Source organism: Alternaria postmessia (assembly GCF_024291825.1).
Source record: "Alternaria postmessia strain BMP 2775 chromosome Unknown scaffold_37, whole genome shotgun sequence".
In the NCBI taxonomy this organism is placed as follows: Eukaryota; Fungi; Ascomycota; class Dothideomycetes; order Pleosporales; family Pleosporaceae; genus Alternaria; species Alternaria postmessia.
Window position 1 is genome coordinate 107000 of NW_026260110.1, and position 15816 is coordinate 122815.

At 50.1% G+C, this 15816-nt stretch overlaps 6 protein-coding genes across 6 annotated transcripts; 3 read left to right on the forward strand and 3 right to left on the reverse strand.

The window, feature by feature from the left end:
* Window positions 1-856: 856 nt before the first annotated feature.
* On the forward strand, window positions 857-2573 carry J4E82_006380 (uncharacterized protein; the record flags this gene model as incomplete). Its single annotated transcript, XM_051732637.1, has 5 exons — window positions 857-862; window positions 1268-1333; window positions 1379-1467; window positions 1517-2472; window positions 2521-2573. 5 exons carry the CDS (start codon window positions 857-859, stop codon window positions 2571-2573), a joined length of 1170 nt encoding a protein of 389 aa, XP_051587587.1.
* A 4499-nt stretch (window positions 2574-7072) lies between these two features.
* On the forward strand, window positions 7073-7504 carry J4E82_006381 (uncharacterized protein; the record flags this gene model as incomplete). Its single annotated transcript, XM_051732638.1, has 1 exon — window positions 7073-7504. The coding sequence occupies one exon, from the start codon at window positions 7073-7075 to the stop codon at window positions 7502-7504; it is 432 nt and encodes a 143-aa protein (XP_051587588.1).
* A 157-nt stretch (window positions 7505-7661) lies between these two features.
* Window positions 7662-8756, reverse strand: J4E82_006382 (uncharacterized protein; the record flags this gene model as incomplete). Its single annotated transcript, XM_051732639.1, has 3 exons — window positions 7662-8024; window positions 8076-8662; window positions 8717-8756. The coding sequence occupies 3 exons, from the start codon at window positions 8754-8756 to the stop codon at window positions 7662-7664; spliced, it is 990 nt and encodes a 329-aa protein (XP_051587589.1).
* Window positions 8757-10205: 1449 nt separating this feature from the next.
* On the reverse strand, window positions 10206-11270 carry J4E82_006383 (uncharacterized protein; the record flags this gene model as incomplete). Its single annotated transcript, XM_051732640.1, has 1 exon — window positions 10206-11270. The coding sequence occupies one exon, from the start codon at window positions 11268-11270 to the stop codon at window positions 10206-10208; it is 1065 nt and encodes a 354-aa protein (XP_051587590.1).
* A 483-nt stretch (window positions 11271-11753) lies between these two features.
* MAK5 (ATP-dependent RNA helicase) lies at window positions 11754-14264 on the reverse strand (the record flags this gene model as incomplete). The annotated part of the gene is made up of 1 exon (XM_051732641.1): window positions 11754-14264. The coding sequence occupies one exon, from the start codon at window positions 14262-14264 to the stop codon at window positions 11754-11756; it is 2511 nt and encodes an 836-aa protein (XP_051587591.1).
* A 349-nt stretch (window positions 14265-14613) lies between these two features.
* J4E82_006385 (uncharacterized protein) lies at window positions 14614-15777 on the forward strand (the record flags this gene model as incomplete). Its single annotated transcript, XM_051732642.1, has 1 exon — window positions 14614-15777. One exon carries the CDS (start codon window positions 14614-14616, stop codon window positions 15775-15777), a length of 1164 nt encoding a protein of 387 aa, XP_051587592.1.
* Between the last annotated feature and the right edge of the window lie 39 nt (window positions 15778-15816).

Consider the following 15816-nt stretch of genomic DNA (forward strand, 5'->3'; position numbering starts at 1 on the left):
ATATATCTCGAGATGTGTAGGCTCGCTTGCAGTACCAAGTCCGAGATACTGGGCAACAGCAGGGTTATGTCGCCGCCGCCCATGAACGGTCGCTCTTCGCCGCGCTTGGTTTTGCTGGATGGGTGCCGCTATTGGTGATTGGGGCGTCGGGAACTGCGTCGAGGGCTGATTGATGGCTGTGAAACTAGAGGTTGAAGAAGAAGAAACTTGAGTATATCTGCATACCTCAGGTTAGTTAAGACGATACGAGACAAAAGCAATGTGTGATGGGAAAAGGTGAGTGAACGCGCTTCGGGCCTCTCACGCGCCATCGCCATTTCCTGCACCCGTCGCCTCCGCACTCCAACCGTGATGCAGCGCGTTTGCCCTGTTCATTGTGGTTCTAGCGCAGCGATACGATATGCGAGGGGTGTGCAAGAGGTAAAGTGAAGAAACCTGATGGGGGAGGTCGCGCGACGTGTGGTTGCACCCCGCAAGTGGGGGCTGAGTAAGGTAGCTTCAGCCCGATCAAGGAAGCTCATTCACCTATCGCGTGCACATAGGCAGCCACTACTACATAGACTTTCGCTTCAAACCTCTTCCATCGCCGCTCACCTCACCCTGTGGACTTTGCACGACTCGTCAACTCATGTTCGTGGAAGCCCGGATCGTCTATTCTTATCTGTAACACCGGATCTCTACCTTCAGACGGACCCTCCGACGGCTTTCAGACCTTATTGAAAACACCAGACCCTGATTGTGTCCAAATTCGTTCTGACAAGCAAGCAAACATCCTGTTCGGGAGTGCATTGCTTTTTTCGCCTCCAGATTTAGCAGGTGCTTACCCTGAAGGGTCAAATCAAGCGACCAACTTACGATGCCTGTAAGTTGTTCTTCAGATTGGTTTCTCTTTAAGAGTTCCTAGACACCATGCTTTCAGTTACATCATCTCACTACAACTTGTCCTTTGTATACCTCTTCTCATTACAATCATGATTTCCCACGCCTCTTGGTATGACGGTGAACCGCTCCTCAACAGAGAGTCGCTTCGTAGGAGATCTTCCTGTAGCAGTGCCTGTTCCGATCTCGAAGCACTTCCCTTGTATCACAGAGCTCCGTCTGTGTCACTTTCTTCGTCAATTTCGTCATCAACAGAGTCCTCTCGCAAATCGCTTCATCGCCACAAGGATCCCAAAGCATATGCAGAGCTTCCAATCTTCGAGAACCCTTGCCCGCTGTGTTTCTTTGGACACTGTCACAAGGCGCTAAGACAATGGATACATCGCAGAAACACGCTTTCTCGGCTGTCACGGTCCAAATAGATCGATTGACGAGCGAGCAATACGAGGAGAATGTAAGTTGGCCTGCGCAGATTCCATATTAAGGCTAATCGTTGCAGGATGTCGGTGGTATTGTTGATCTCATTGAAGTCATTCGCATCCAGGCATCTGGTCCTACGGAAGCAGCACGAGCTTTGCGAAAGAAGCTGTAAGTCAAATCCTTACGTGCATACGACATGCTCTAAACACTTCATCAGCAAGTACGGCAACGTACATCGCCAGATCCGCGCCCTAGTCATCCTAGACGCTTTAATCCAGAATGCTGGTACCAGGTTCCAGAAGGCTTTTGCAGACGAGCCCCTTCTCGAGCGACTTCGTATTCTAGCCAGGGACGACACGGTTGATGCGGATGTTAGGCAGAAGGCCAACGTTCTATTTCGAGGATGGGCTGTTGCATACAAGGGAACGCCTGGACTTGAGCGAATAGCAGCACTACACAAAGAACTCCCTCGTACCAAGCGTCCCCAACCACAGCAATCTCGAATTGTGCGACAGCAAGACGCCGAGGCCGCACGTGAGCGCGAGGATAACTCGCCCTCTCCTCCTCGAAACAGGCGGCCGGAGCCACAACAGGCGTCATCGTCAAGAACCAGTACACCTATTGTACTCGGCGCTGGTACTCCTCTCCCAACCACCTCACTGTTCAGTAGAAACAAGAAAGACAAGAAGAAGACCAAAGGCCAGCCATTCAATCTGGAGAGGGAGAAAGGACAAATGCTCGAAACGATGGCATCGGCAAACGTCGCTAGCACAAACTTGCTCAATGGATTGCAGCTCATCAACCGTGAGCAAGAGCGGGTTAGCGACAATCCAGAAGTGATGCGACGTTTCGAGACCTGCAAGCAGCTTCGTCGCCAAATCTTGCGTTATATCCATTTGGTTGAGTCAGAGCAATACATTGGCGGTCTTCTTAATGCCAACGACGAGCTAGTCAAGGGTCTCATGGCATTCGAAATCATGGACAAGAGCATCGATGACGACAGTGACAGCGACAATGAGGGCAACGTATCTGCTGCTATGGCCAGCATGAACATGAACGAGTCGGCTCCTCCAAAGCCACCCCGGCCAACGAGCATCCCTATGCCTCCTCAGCGTGTCGAGCCAGACAGTGAGCCAGAGGAGGATGAGGATGACCCGTTCGGAGACAGCAACGGTAAGACTGTTGCGTATATTTCTCGGAAAGCTAGCTAACTCACCACAGCTGTCAAAACGCCATTCGCTGAGAAGAGCCAGCCGACTTGGAGAGACGTCTGAGATATCAAGCGCCAGACGCGAACAAGACCTGCATGTTCACGGTGAGACACGGTATTGGGCTTTCCTCATCTCATGTTCAGCAATACCCTTTTCGTATAGTTTTACCATCTAGATATATGATAGATTCAATGCACGTTTACATAAATACCTCCCCTGTGTTTCTTTTATTTTACATGTGTCGAGAGCCTATGACCGAACGCGCGGCGTTAGCCACCTTCACTGCCACAAGGGGCGACGTCATGTTTCTTTAGCGTGGGCGTGTCATTGGCCTAGCGCCATGCGCAGCGCAGCATTGAAGCAGGGTTGGATTGCCCTCTGCGACCGTATTAATCTCCCCTTTGCCTCCTCAAACACAACCGTTCAGCATCTCGCGCAGACCTAGCTTTCTCTTTCTCTTCATCACTCAAACTGTATGCTTACACTCGACTCTGTGGCCACGGACACACTACTGACATCATCACAGCGCAACTTCGTCATCTCGCGACCCAACAAGTACAACTCGACCGTCTACAACCCACTCGTCAGACCTCTAAAACCCACACGATCCGCGCAAACTCACACACCAAAATGCCTGCCTCCACAAACTCCGTCTCCTCGGCCGCTGGCTCTATCGTCAAGCCTCAGGGTGGCAAGTGCAGCTGCATCAGCACAGACGACTGCAGCTGCTGCTGCATTCCTTGCACTGTCATGTAAACGCGACAGTAAAAACATCACATACGGCGGCATATGAGTCCCATCGATGACAGCGCATGCGTGTGCGAAAGCGGAGACATGCCACACGCGGCCTACAACGCAAACGATAAGGGAACAGCGATTGGGATAAGGTGTTCTGGGATATTTTGAGCGAGCATACCACAGCAGGAGGATCTTTCTGGAGTTTGGGAATAGAGCGATAGCTCGTAGGCTTGTTGATAACTGCTCATGATAATATGACGTTTAGATCTTTCATTCTGCGCCTCTTTCTTCCGCCAAACGTTCTGCACATCGCGTGTGAGCATGCAAAGCTCTTGCTGTCCGCGGTCTACAACATCTTGCACTTTTATCGCGCGGCTGTTGGACGGTGTCGCGCCGTTTCAGCATCTTGTGCCTGTGGCGAATGGCTTGCCTCAGGCTTTCGCTACGCCTGAACCTGGGCGCTTAGAGATAATAGACTGCGTGCGGCGCAGCAACACGATATTGATGCCTACTAGAAGTTGCTAACATGTAGTATCTCGTTCCTGGCTTGTTACATGTTCCCAGGTTCCGTCACAATTACTCTCGGTTACCCTTTCCTACGTAGCGTTGATGTACCACCACACTTCGTTTCGATCGCTCCCCAACGTCCTCAGCCATACAACGCTCGATCCAACGTGTGGCTTCGAAGGCAACAACGATATCTACGGTATCGGAATCCGTATCGGCATCTACGCACAGATCCTCGCCGTGTGGTTCGCGAACTACTTTCTCTTATCTGAAGTCCAAGTACTGCGCGATTCCGTCAGCATCTTTAGCGTCGCAATCCTTATTGTCGCGTTGATCTTTGCCTCGAACCCATCCGATGTCTATGCTGTCGAGGCATTCGTATTGCTACAGATACTGGCATGGAGTTGTATGATGGGCGTGCGAGCCAAGTCCTCGTACAGCAAGGCTACCTTCTCTCGCGGCAGCTTTTTGAGACGGGTTGTGTGCGAGGTCGTCAACCTTATGAACATCTGTCTGCATGTGTGGTTTTGGTGGGCAGGGGTGGATTACATGAAGACAACGCCATGCGGCACATGGTTGATGATGTATGTTGTCAAAACAAGTCTTTTTGGCTGGGCGAGGAAGGTTATGATGGCTATGAGTCTCTTCGTGTTACTCTGCACGATCTATTAGGTGGTAGTGGAGTTCCTGAGGCCGTGGACTACTTGGAAGGTAAGGGAGAAGAGGAGAAAGTTCGCGGACGCAATTAGGATGTGGAAAGAGTCTCAGCGACGAAGCGCAGATGAAGAGACGATAGAAGAGAAGGGTGTGACTGAAGGCGAAGGTAGTCCAGTTCATGATGCTTCAGTGGAAACACGACTGCATCATAAGAGCCCCCGAGCTTTATGTACTCGTTGCTTACCGGCAGGATCAAGCTTCGGGCATGTTCGTCCACTCAGCCTAGTTCGCACGCGCTCAGATCCCCTGGCGCGACGAACATCAGAGTGGGAATACTCTCCTCGTATCGCTTCCCAGGAAACCTCCAAACGGTCCTCCCGTGTTACTGTTCAAGAGATCCTATCTCCGGCATCCCCAACCTCAGCATCATCCTCTTATGCCAGTTCCAACTCCCCAGAAGACAGTCCATATCTCTCTACCATCCGCGAAGTCTACGAGAGTGAGCTATATATTCAACACTGTATCACAGCAAGTCCATACCAGATGAGCACCGACGGCAAACCCCTCACCTTCCCAGTGATCGCACGATCGATCCTCTTCCCCAGAAGGTACCGCACCCCAGCAGGCGCAAAGCCGTCTCCACCGTCGTGGTTTCACTGCCAGTTACACAGCTACATAGCGTTTCCGACATGTCGCTTCCGGCCACAAGCTTTCGTCATCTACTCACACCTTCGTCAATCCCGCCTCCTCGACCCACTCAATGGACCTTTCCAAACATACGCTGCTCTTACCTATTCAGCAGCATCACCTAACCCGAAACACTTACCTTCATGGACTTCGGTATCGCTGGCTTCTTCTCTTCTCCTCACCAGCCCTTCAACACCAAAGAAGATCTGGCTTGGTTGGTACTACGCCATCCTCGATCTTCTGATACACGTCATCGTCATTCTGCAACTTGAATTAACTTTACGTTGGAATCATGTAAGCGGGCTCAGCGGACTATGGAACAGTGTCGGACAGTTAATCCTCTTTGTCATTGGAGTTGGTGGATTGGGGTTGGTCATTAGCAGGTGGGTAGTAAAGATGTGGGTTAAGCGGGTGGTCGCAAGAGGGGAGAAGAGCGGGTGGGAAGTACATGTGGAGGAAAATGAAAGTGATGATGAGGACCAAGATGAATACGAGAGAACCGGTGTCAGTCGAGGCTATGAGAGGTGGAAGAAGGCGTATCTCGCGCAGCATGCAAACCGAAATGGGTGATTGGTGATAAGGACGCCATAGGATACCGCTCCTTCGCCCTCATTGCACTTTCAACTTAGACTGCATGGCGGAGTTACATCTTTCTCGTTTCGAGTGGCTGACAAGGGTGGCCCCCAATGTCTCTTACGGCACAGTAAGGCAGATTTCAGGTTCTGTCACACCGCCTGTGATCTGTATGAGTGAGGCACAGCAGCGACCCAGTGTATTAAACACTTGTGGGTCCTCTTTCTTCGCTTCTTCTCCATACAGACTAACCAGGAAGTGTCTTTCACATCTATCGCAATGGCTGGACTCGTCAGCTGCAAGAATGAACTTCACACAATGCTACCAAAGCAACCATCTCCACCAAGATCTCCAAGCTTGGATTCATTTCCGTCTGCACTACCTTCACGCGCCGGTACTCCTTCCACAACATCTACTGAAGCAGAGTACAGGCCTCGGTATACTCCGCATCGTCACGACGAACCGATCAACTTCTTCAAAATCGACAACAGACCCGTCGCCATCGCCATGACTGTCCTCTTCGTCTTAGAAATCTTCAGCATCATATACTGGGAAATGTACGACCTATCTTCTATTCTCTTCCTCCCACCCGTGGCGAGCATATGTGCTGTTCAGTGGGAGAAATACAGGCGCCGTAGGCACAATAGAGCGATCAGAGATGATGAGGCGGACATTGGGTTAATGTACGAAGATGAGGAGCTTGAGGATGGGATAAATTTGTACGGTGTAGAGCTAAGGGTAGATGAAAGCCTGTCATTAAGGAAGCAACAGGAAATGTGTTGAGACTGGGGGTTGGGAGGCCTCTTGTGGCGCGGTGCATGCATAGTAGGACTTTGAAACATTGATCACACGAGGTAGCGTCGTCTTACTCTATCATTCCAATTGCATGACATCAACTTTTTTGTACGATTTGTACATCTTTCCCCAGTAGAGCTGGAAAAGATGAGGATCAAGGAAAGTCAGCGATCCCGTACCGCACTGCACCACATCCACTCAGCGCACTAGCGGCTTATCTTGTCACAAAGTCAGCATCGTTTCGACAGCCGCTATTTCCATCACAGCCGAACGCTCTTGTTCTAGGTCTTTGTATGTTGAGTCTTTTGCATTTACCTAGGCTCGTTCATCAAATTCATCCCCTACCTAACTCAGCAAATCACCCTTCTTTCAATGCTATACGTGTTGTGAAGAGTATATCACCGCAGGAAGAGCGATCTATGCGGCACAGCAAGGCGGTCTTACCAACAGATACCTTGCCTTTTGCTGTGCTGTAAAGCACAAGGACATAGCCAACCTGCTCACATATAAACCGACACAAGCCCATTTACCGAACTTAACTCCGCCTGACTTCACCTTTTTATTTTTCAAAATTACTGAATAGCCGGTGTCCTCAACTTTCCAAGATGTCTTCTCCGTCAGAGAAAGCATCACAGCAACACGTAACCTCCGCCGAGAAGCAGCCAGGTCTTCATCAACTACAATCAAGTGGTGCATGCACTAGCTGGACTCTCCAAGAACGAGTGGCACACTCACCCTACCGCCCCGCAGCTCTCGGGGTGGCCGAGTTCCTCTTCAGGTTTACATACATATATATCATCTCGTTCGTCATGTTGAACGAGAACGAACGAAACATGTACACTGTCTTCGTAGTTGCGCTCATGACACAGGTGCAGGGAAAATTGTGGAGAAAGTTCAGAAGCTGGCGGACGAGGATAACATCCAGGGATGAGGAAACTATGATTGGATCTGTGGGTGGAGATGAGATGTCAGACGGCGGGGTGGGCTTGAACTCCGTACGGCTCGGAGAAGATGGAGATTCTAGGGCTGAAAAGTAGAAGGGTGTGTATTGAGGACTACCGAGTGCGGGACTTTCGAGGCTTATCTCATACGCCCCACCAAATTTATACTGCAGTAATGATTGAGGAAATTCTGATTGGGCTACAATTGAAAGGACAGCCTCGCCGTGATTACCATACATCGATCGAGAATGTCTCAATCACCCTTCTTCCCCACCTCTTCGTCATCCACCCGTTTCTTCTTCATCAGTTTCCCCAGCAAAGGTATTCGGTGCACCACTTGCCCCAAATTTGCAGCCAATCGTTTGAGCACACTGAATTTTCTCCACACTACGAGCACTAAGAGCGTCAGCCCTATTGTGACCACAAAGTACAAATACACCCAGTAAGTTACTTTCGTGCCTTTGTTATCAGGAGAGAAGTCCCAGAATGTTGTACTGAAGAAGGTTGCGACGAAAGTTCTGGGAAGAAAGATGAGAGTGATAGCGGTAATCAGTCGCATGTCGGCACCGTAGCGATGGTTGAGCTGGTTGTCTCTTTGCTGAAGAGTCGCATATATCTATTACTGTTAGATATAGCCAGTATTGGGTTTCTTGGTCCAGGAACATACAGTTTGTGTCATTGACTGAACGTTATACTGTGTTCGTTTGATCATACCCATCCAATTCAGAGTAAACTGCCGTAGCCATCTGGTTTGCTCCTGTAACTCAATACGAATAGGGACACCAGGTTCTTCGGGCCATACTAGGAGCTGCTCATTCAGAAAATCTAGGGCAGACGTCGTCTTGGAAAGGATGAACTCAATGTCGGCAATTCTGATCGAGAGCGCATTCAAAGACTGTATCGTCTTGGCAAGATTTGAGTCTCTCTCCACACGGTCGTCTGACTCTCGTGACCAATAGCCCAGCGCTGACTCCATGGTAAAACTCTCCACAATGATTGTGTTAGAATACGTCCTCATATCGTGTACCGCGATTCCAGCAATGACGACTGGTGCAAATAGTGGGCTGATTGCAAAATTAGGGAGGCGTTCGATACGTTGCATGAGACGTTGCGCATTTCCCTCAAATCTCAGTAGGCAGAGGCCAAATGTTCGATGAGTAGCGCTATCATAAGTGACTAACGACAGATTGGAGTTCATTTCGACGACGAGACCTACGTCCATCAGTTGTGAGCAGCGGATCTGACCCTTAGGTTCTATTTAGATGACGCTGTGCTATTCTGACTAAAGCAGGGTAGGAGTGAACGTACCTTTCCAAGATTCATCGTCTATCATAGGGGAGAATGTCATACTATAACTTTCTATAGACACGGGGCTAGGAACGTGGTTGTACGGTACATTCCAGTGGGAGTGGAGTGCTTCGATAGCGTCCAAAGAATAAGGGATAAGAGCCGACGGTTCGTAGGGATTCATCTGGCATGTTACGAGTCTTTCACTAGATTAGTAGATCACATCGCTAAAGAGTAGCTTCTGTACGCACAAATTAAATGACCACTTTATCTCTGACTGTGATGATGCCGTGCGCTTACATAGCTCAGGAATACCTTCGTCATCGATAACCTGTCGTTGAACTATCACTCCTGTCTGCTAGCAATTAGGTCGAGTACATTGATACTAGCCACTATGACTTGCTCTGTCTTCATGTATCGATATTAGAGTATGTTTGTCTTGCGCTCTCAATTTCTGGGCGTCCCTCTTCCAATGATCATATCTCCATGGAATACGATTTGTCGTTGCCATGCCACCAAGCTTAGGAGGAAGTTTGTGAAAAGTCTGCCATCGATGAGTGAATACTGATAACTGCAAGTCATAAGCGGGTAATGAGCCTTATATATACGAAGCGATAGTGTACGAGGCTGAAGTTAAAGACTTAGATATTCTTAGGATCAACGCGACTGCAAGCCATGTACAGGTGACCAGTGAGTACTTGACGAATCAGGGAGCATGCCAGTACATCCTTGAGCGGGGAACATGCATGAGGCTGAAGAAAGCTAAGACAAATTGAGTCCCCTCCTAATCCGGGATACTTTACCACCGAAGTAGAGAGCTACCTGTTTGCCGCACACCGTAGAGATATACATGGAGTTATTGTTGGAGATACTTGGAACACTGGCTCTAGGCTGCGTTTTAAGCATCCTTCTTCGAAGACGAGACAGGAATGCTCAGCTAAACAAAAAGCCTTGTTAGCCGCTCCTGGTGAAAGAAGATGGCGCGTCACCCCGACACTAGAAGGAAAAGACCACAGACAAGACATTTTCACTAGAAAATAAAAGTGATTCTCGCGTTATTATATCCAAATAGACGTCTAACCACTTACAATCTCGATGTCAGGCTTTGCACGTTGATAAGAAAGAGTCACGGGCTTCCATCGCGTCGAGCGGCGCGTAGATGCACACGTCACCCTTTGTCAAGACGCCAGAACCCCGATTAGACTTCTTCTGGTCTTCGCGCTGAACTCGATGGAGCTCATTGTGGGAAACTGGCTGTCACAGGAGATGAACCTTCACAAACATACCTGTATTTTTAAGTGCAACCTTTCTTCAGGGAACCCTGAATCTGATGCGCGGCATGTGATAGTAGACATTCTCTTCATCAAAGCTCTATCTATGATAGTGAATAGTAGAATATATTGTCGCAATCAGGTGTGTATAACTCCTAGTTCGGAATATCTACAGACATTCTATGCGACCTTAATGATCATGGGATAGAGCGGGGATACCTCCTGTATTATCTCCCTCTTCAGTCCTCGTCTTCGGTAACAGGCCGATCATGTAAGCCCTGGAACCACTTGTCCAAATCTTCATAATGTTTTTCCAGCTTTCCTTCCATGTCCATGCTGAGCGAGGATGGCGAAACTCCAGTGTTCGGTGCATGAGAGTCTGCTGGTCGCTGAGGAAGTGATGCGTCCTGCGAGCGCTGGAAATCACCCTCCGCCTCTTTGACCAGTCGATTAATCTCGTCTGGGAGCAAGCCGTCGCGTTCGAGTATAGCCTTGATCTTCTCCGCCACAGTGATCTGGTTCTTGGTTATCCACTGTCGTTGTTTCAGCTCGGCAGCCACGCCCTCTAGAGGGTGTGTGAGGTTATTCTGGAATCCTTCATTACGATTCTTGCTGTTTCTTTTCTTGCTGTTTCCTTTCGTGCCCTTGACTTTCGGTGGCGCGGCAGTCTTGACCTTCTTGACAATTTGCTCGATCACATCGATGAGGCCTTCGTAGATACTCAAGTACACCTGGAAGCACCCTAGGCGCATCTCATTCGCTTGTTTGCGCAAGATGAGGACATCTCTCTCCCGAATTACCTTCAACTGGGCGAAGGCTTCGCTGCTCTTGTACAACGCTTTCTGGGAGTCGAATACTGTATCGAGCGAAGTCTGGGCCAGATCTTTGATCGCTTCGTTGCCTTCGAAACAGACCTTCATAGTTGCATTGCCGTTCTCGATCGTAGCGTCGTAGCCCAGGCGTATAGCGTTGATTGCTTTCTCGAAGTTCTGTTTCATGTTCTGCAGTCTCATCTCGGCGGCAAGTCCTAGAAGGAGCATGAAGAAGAGTGAAACAAGGAAGTGGTGGCCTATAAACAGCGATGCTGTGTAAACGACGAGTATCGTTACCAGGTCCTGGAGGAAGAGGGCACGAGTATGTTGGAGACTATCAGCAACTTCCCGCGACATTGAGTCGAGCTCGTCTGCAGCGTCAGCATGGCTGTTTTCAGGTACTGGGCCACGTTTCGCGTCCGGAGGCGCCATGTCCCTGTCGTTTTTGGGCTCCATGTCTGCTTTCTGGTGTGTTATGCGTTGGTTAGGCATGTATTCCGCTCTGAGGTTACAGGTGTTTTGTCGTGCAACTATTTGAGATCGGGTGCGGCTTCTTTAGGAAGAGCCGAATAAGGCAACAGATCTCATTACACGAGACGGGAGGTCTAATGGCAAAGGTTACGTCATTCGTTACTTTCACTGAGTTTCTCTCTACCTGTCAGACACACAAGTCATCATACACTTCTTAGCTTTTGGCATATGAGAACCCCAACTTTATCAGAACCACTTAGAGCACCCCTAGAGCCTATCGAACAAACGTGGCTGACAATAGAATGGTTAGAATAGCGAGGGTATTATAAGGATCTGTTGTTTGTACATTGGCTTCTTGAGATTGTCCTCGGCTCTTCCATAATATACTAGCAAAAAAGTCATGTAAGGCCCAAAGGTTTTGACACCGTGAAGAGATTGTAACTTCGTAGTATAAGGCGGTGATGTATATCTACATTGGTGGGCATCGTCCAAATAGAGCGAGAACTATTCAGCAACTTCGTCAAATCCAAGTCCATCTAGGTTACCCAAGAACTCCATGTTGCCCTCTCCGGCCACAAGCGCATCAACATCAATGCCGCCACTCGTCAGATATCTCGCACTGACACCGGTGTTGATCCTCTGACTTAGGAGATGCTTGAGTTCTGCCCGCAGCGATTGCATCTCTGCTTTTGTCATTTCGCTCGCTTCCTTTTCCTTCTTCTTCCGGCCGCTTCCACGACCTCTCTTGCCTGGTGCTTCTTTCTCGAACTCTTCACTGTCATAGTCGACACCAAGGTCTTCGGCAGCGCGTCGTAGTACGTCGTCCTCGCTATGCTTTTTCTCTTTTGCGATGACGGTGTCAGATAGCTTTTTCGAGATGGTAGCACGAGGCTTCAAGCGCGAGACGATGCGGCGGTCGATGTCCAGGGTACGGATGAAGAAGGCCGTCTTCTTGGATTTGGGAGCATCGCTGGCGCGTGCATGGACCTTAGCAATAAGCCTTCGTACACCCGCGACTTCCTCAGGAGCACATATTAAGATACTGGCACCTGAAGCATCTGCACGTGCGGTACGTCCTGATCGATGGACATATGTATCGGCGGCGCGAGGCAGATGGTAGTGTATGACCAAGTCAATCTGGGGTATGTCAAGACCTCTGGCAGCAACGTCTGTAGCAACCAAGATGGATCCAGGTCGCTCCTTGAACCGTTCGATCGATCGTAAACGAGCTTTCTGGGGCATGTTCGAATGTAGTGGTAAAGCTGGCAGAGCCAGGTTTGTCAGGAACGGTGTTATGCGACGGACCGCAGAGATTGAGTTGGTGAAGACTAGAGCGCGCTTCTTTGTGTAGAACATTAGTAGAGAATAGAGATAAAGATCCTTCTCAGTTCCGGCACATTCGATGAGTCCCTCCTGCAGCTTGCTGGCCATCTGCGAAGTCGGGTTCGCGTCAATGAACATCGGCTTCTCTTCGCGGAACCGGAGTTTCTTGAGCAGATATTCCATAGACTGTTGTTGGCTCATGAGATCTCCGCTATATTTAGTCTTGCCAGCGAGCTTTCGTTGCAAGTCCTTTCCGAAAGTCGCTGAAAACACAAGAGTTTGGCGTTGGGTTTCTGGCGCTGGTTCCTCGTCACCATTCTCATTGGGCTCGTCGTCAGGCTCCAAGACTTTGAGAATCTCTCCCATTTCTTTGAAATGCCCTTCGCTCAACAGACGATCAGCCTCATCAACAACCAGGAACTTGATCTGCTTGAACTTAGGCAACAGGCCTTGGCCACCGCTAATGACCTCCCACAGTCGTCCTGGCGTACCAACAACGATGTCTGCCTTTTCCAATTGCCTGCGCTGCTTCTGGACGGACAGACCACCCGTGATTGACGCAATGTACGGGGGGTCGAAGTCACCCTTCGCGCAGAGAGCGATTAAGTGAGCGTTGATCTGATGCGCAAGTTCTCGTGTTGGCGCAATGATCAGTGCGATGGGTGCTTTGTCCTCGGGATCTTTGGCCGTCGATCGAGCAGCAAGCCACGACTCTATAACTGGGATACCAAAAGCGAGTGTTTTACCCGAACCTGTCGAGGCCTTGCCAATAACATCTCTTCCTGCCATGATCTCGGGTATTGTGGACGCTTGGATACCAGTGGGTTTCGAGAACTTTAGCTTTGCTAATGCGCCTAGCATCTCTTCGGAAAGATCCAATTCGTTCCATGCGCGCACATCTGTCTCGTCATCGTCGTCGTCGGGTTGGTTCGCCAGAATATCGAATGCGCCAGGTCCGAAGGTTTCGCCGTCTTCGCGGTCTTCGACTTCGTCCTCTTCGACCTCATCCTCTTCATCCTCTTCCTCCTCGCCATCATCTGGGGTGGGTAGTTCTGCCTTGGCCTTTTCCTCTTCTTGTTTCTTGAGCTTTGCTTCCTTGGCCCTCTTCTTTTTCTCGGTCTTTGTAAGTTTCTTCATTTCTGGCTCGCCATTGGTGGTAGCTGCATCTGCTACATCCGTAACATCTGCATCTGCCGCTTGCGCGGGTGCCGCTGTTTGCGCATCCTCTTCATCGCTGAAGCCCTCCCATGCGACCTCTTCGTTCTCCTCCTGCGCTGTTTCTTGTGCAGCGTCTGCTTGTGTAGTGTCTTCTTTTCCATCCGCCTCGCCATCCCCAAAAGTTATCGCCTCCAAGCGTTTTGCCTCGTCTTCTTCCCGCTGCCATGCTTCCTCGACGTCTTGTGCCACCTCTTCTTCTGTTTTGGTAGTCTCGAAGGTAAGATTTCCAGTAACTGGGTCTTTGACGATCTCAACATCGTCAATCTCTTCGAGCCCATAGAAGCCTTCGACATCGTCCAACCGGTCGGGCATCGACACGGGCTTCCATCCTAGCTCGTTGAGTTGCACCCGGCGCTTGGCTTTCGTCGACGAAGGGAAAGGTTTAGGAAAGGGCGCTGCTTTTGTACGCTCGACTTTTTGGCGTTTGTGCGCCTTTTGCGACGGCTTCTGCGGGGCGGTATTAGGACGCTTCATCGTGGATGTCGAACGATTGAGTTTCGTCGTGAAATGGATGCGCGCGCGAACTTTTTGGAAAACTTTCGGCGTTCGGGGCCTCGGGGGTGCCCCACATCACTCTAGCCTGAGCAGCACTTTCCCACACTTCACGTGCATGACTCGCACTCGTTAATCGGCGTTTTTCTGATCTGCATTGTCTTCCTGAATCAGCACGAAGTAGAAAGAGTAGGACAAAATTAGGTGGACAGATTGGTCAAGAGTGGTTGCGAATCCCCCACGGAAGTCAACTTGGTCACATCGCGGGGAGTAGAGAACCAAAATCACAGTGGAAAACAGAAAGAGTCAGGGATAGCGGTATTAGAAAAACATGGGAAAATCATCCAAGGATAAGAGGGATGCCTACTACCGTCTGGCAAAAGAAGAAGGATGGCGAGCCAGATCAGCCTACAAACTTCTCCAACTAGATGAAGAATTCAACCTGTTCGAAGGAGTCACACGAGTTGTCGATCTATGCGCCGCACCAGGAAGTTGGAGTCAAGTACTCTCACGCGTACTCATCAAAGGGGAGAAGTTTGGACGAGCAGGTTGGCAAGATAAGCAAGCTGCCGCAAGAAGTTACGTACTGGGTCTTGACAAGAAAGAGTCAGCTACGCAGGCAACCCCTCCATCAGAAGTAAAAGTGGAGGACAAACCAAAACCTAGAGAAGGTGTACGCATCGTAGCCATCGATCTCCAGCCTATGAGCCCTCTCGAAGGTGTAACAACAATGCGCGCAGACATTACTCACCCCTCCACCATTCCTCTGATGCTCAAGGCCCTTGATCCAGACACGTACGACCCCGCTGCACCTCAAGGCTCATCGCCTGTTGACCTTGTCATCTCGGACGGCGCGCCCGATGTCACCGGCCTGCACGATCTTGACATTTACGTACAAAGCCAGCTCTTATGGGCGGCGCTCAACCTCGCTCTCTGCGTGCTGAAACCTGGGGGCAAGTTCGTAGCCAAGATCTTTCGAGGCAAAGATGTCGATCTGCTGTTCGCACAGTTGAAGATCGTGTTTGAAAGGGTGCGTGTAGCGAAACCTAGGAGTAGTCGTGCAAGTAGTATCGAGGCGTTTGTTGTATGCGAGGGCTTTTGTCCGCCAGAAGGTTTCACTGCTAGTTTGGACAAGCCGCTCGGCGCGGGGACGCAATTGCCTACCCCAGCACTTTCGGACACACAAAAACAGGAGAAGAAGGTCACTCGGCGTGTTCGAGAGGACGGGGCTATTGAGATTGATCTGGGTTCTGAGACTGAAGATGAACACGACATCGAGGAAGGCGGGCAGCGATGGATAGCACCGTTCCTGGCTTGTGGTGATCTATCGGCGTATGATTCGGATGCAACGTATCATCTACCCAAGGACAGCGTCAGTCTGGATCCCGTGCAACCACCTACTGCACCACCGTACAAGAGGGCGCTGGAGATGCGGAAACTGGCTGGTGGTGCATATGGAAAGACAAAAGGGAGGGCAGAGAAGGAAGCGAAGTAGACGCCCAATACAGATACCCTTACGCAATCATTGGTGTTC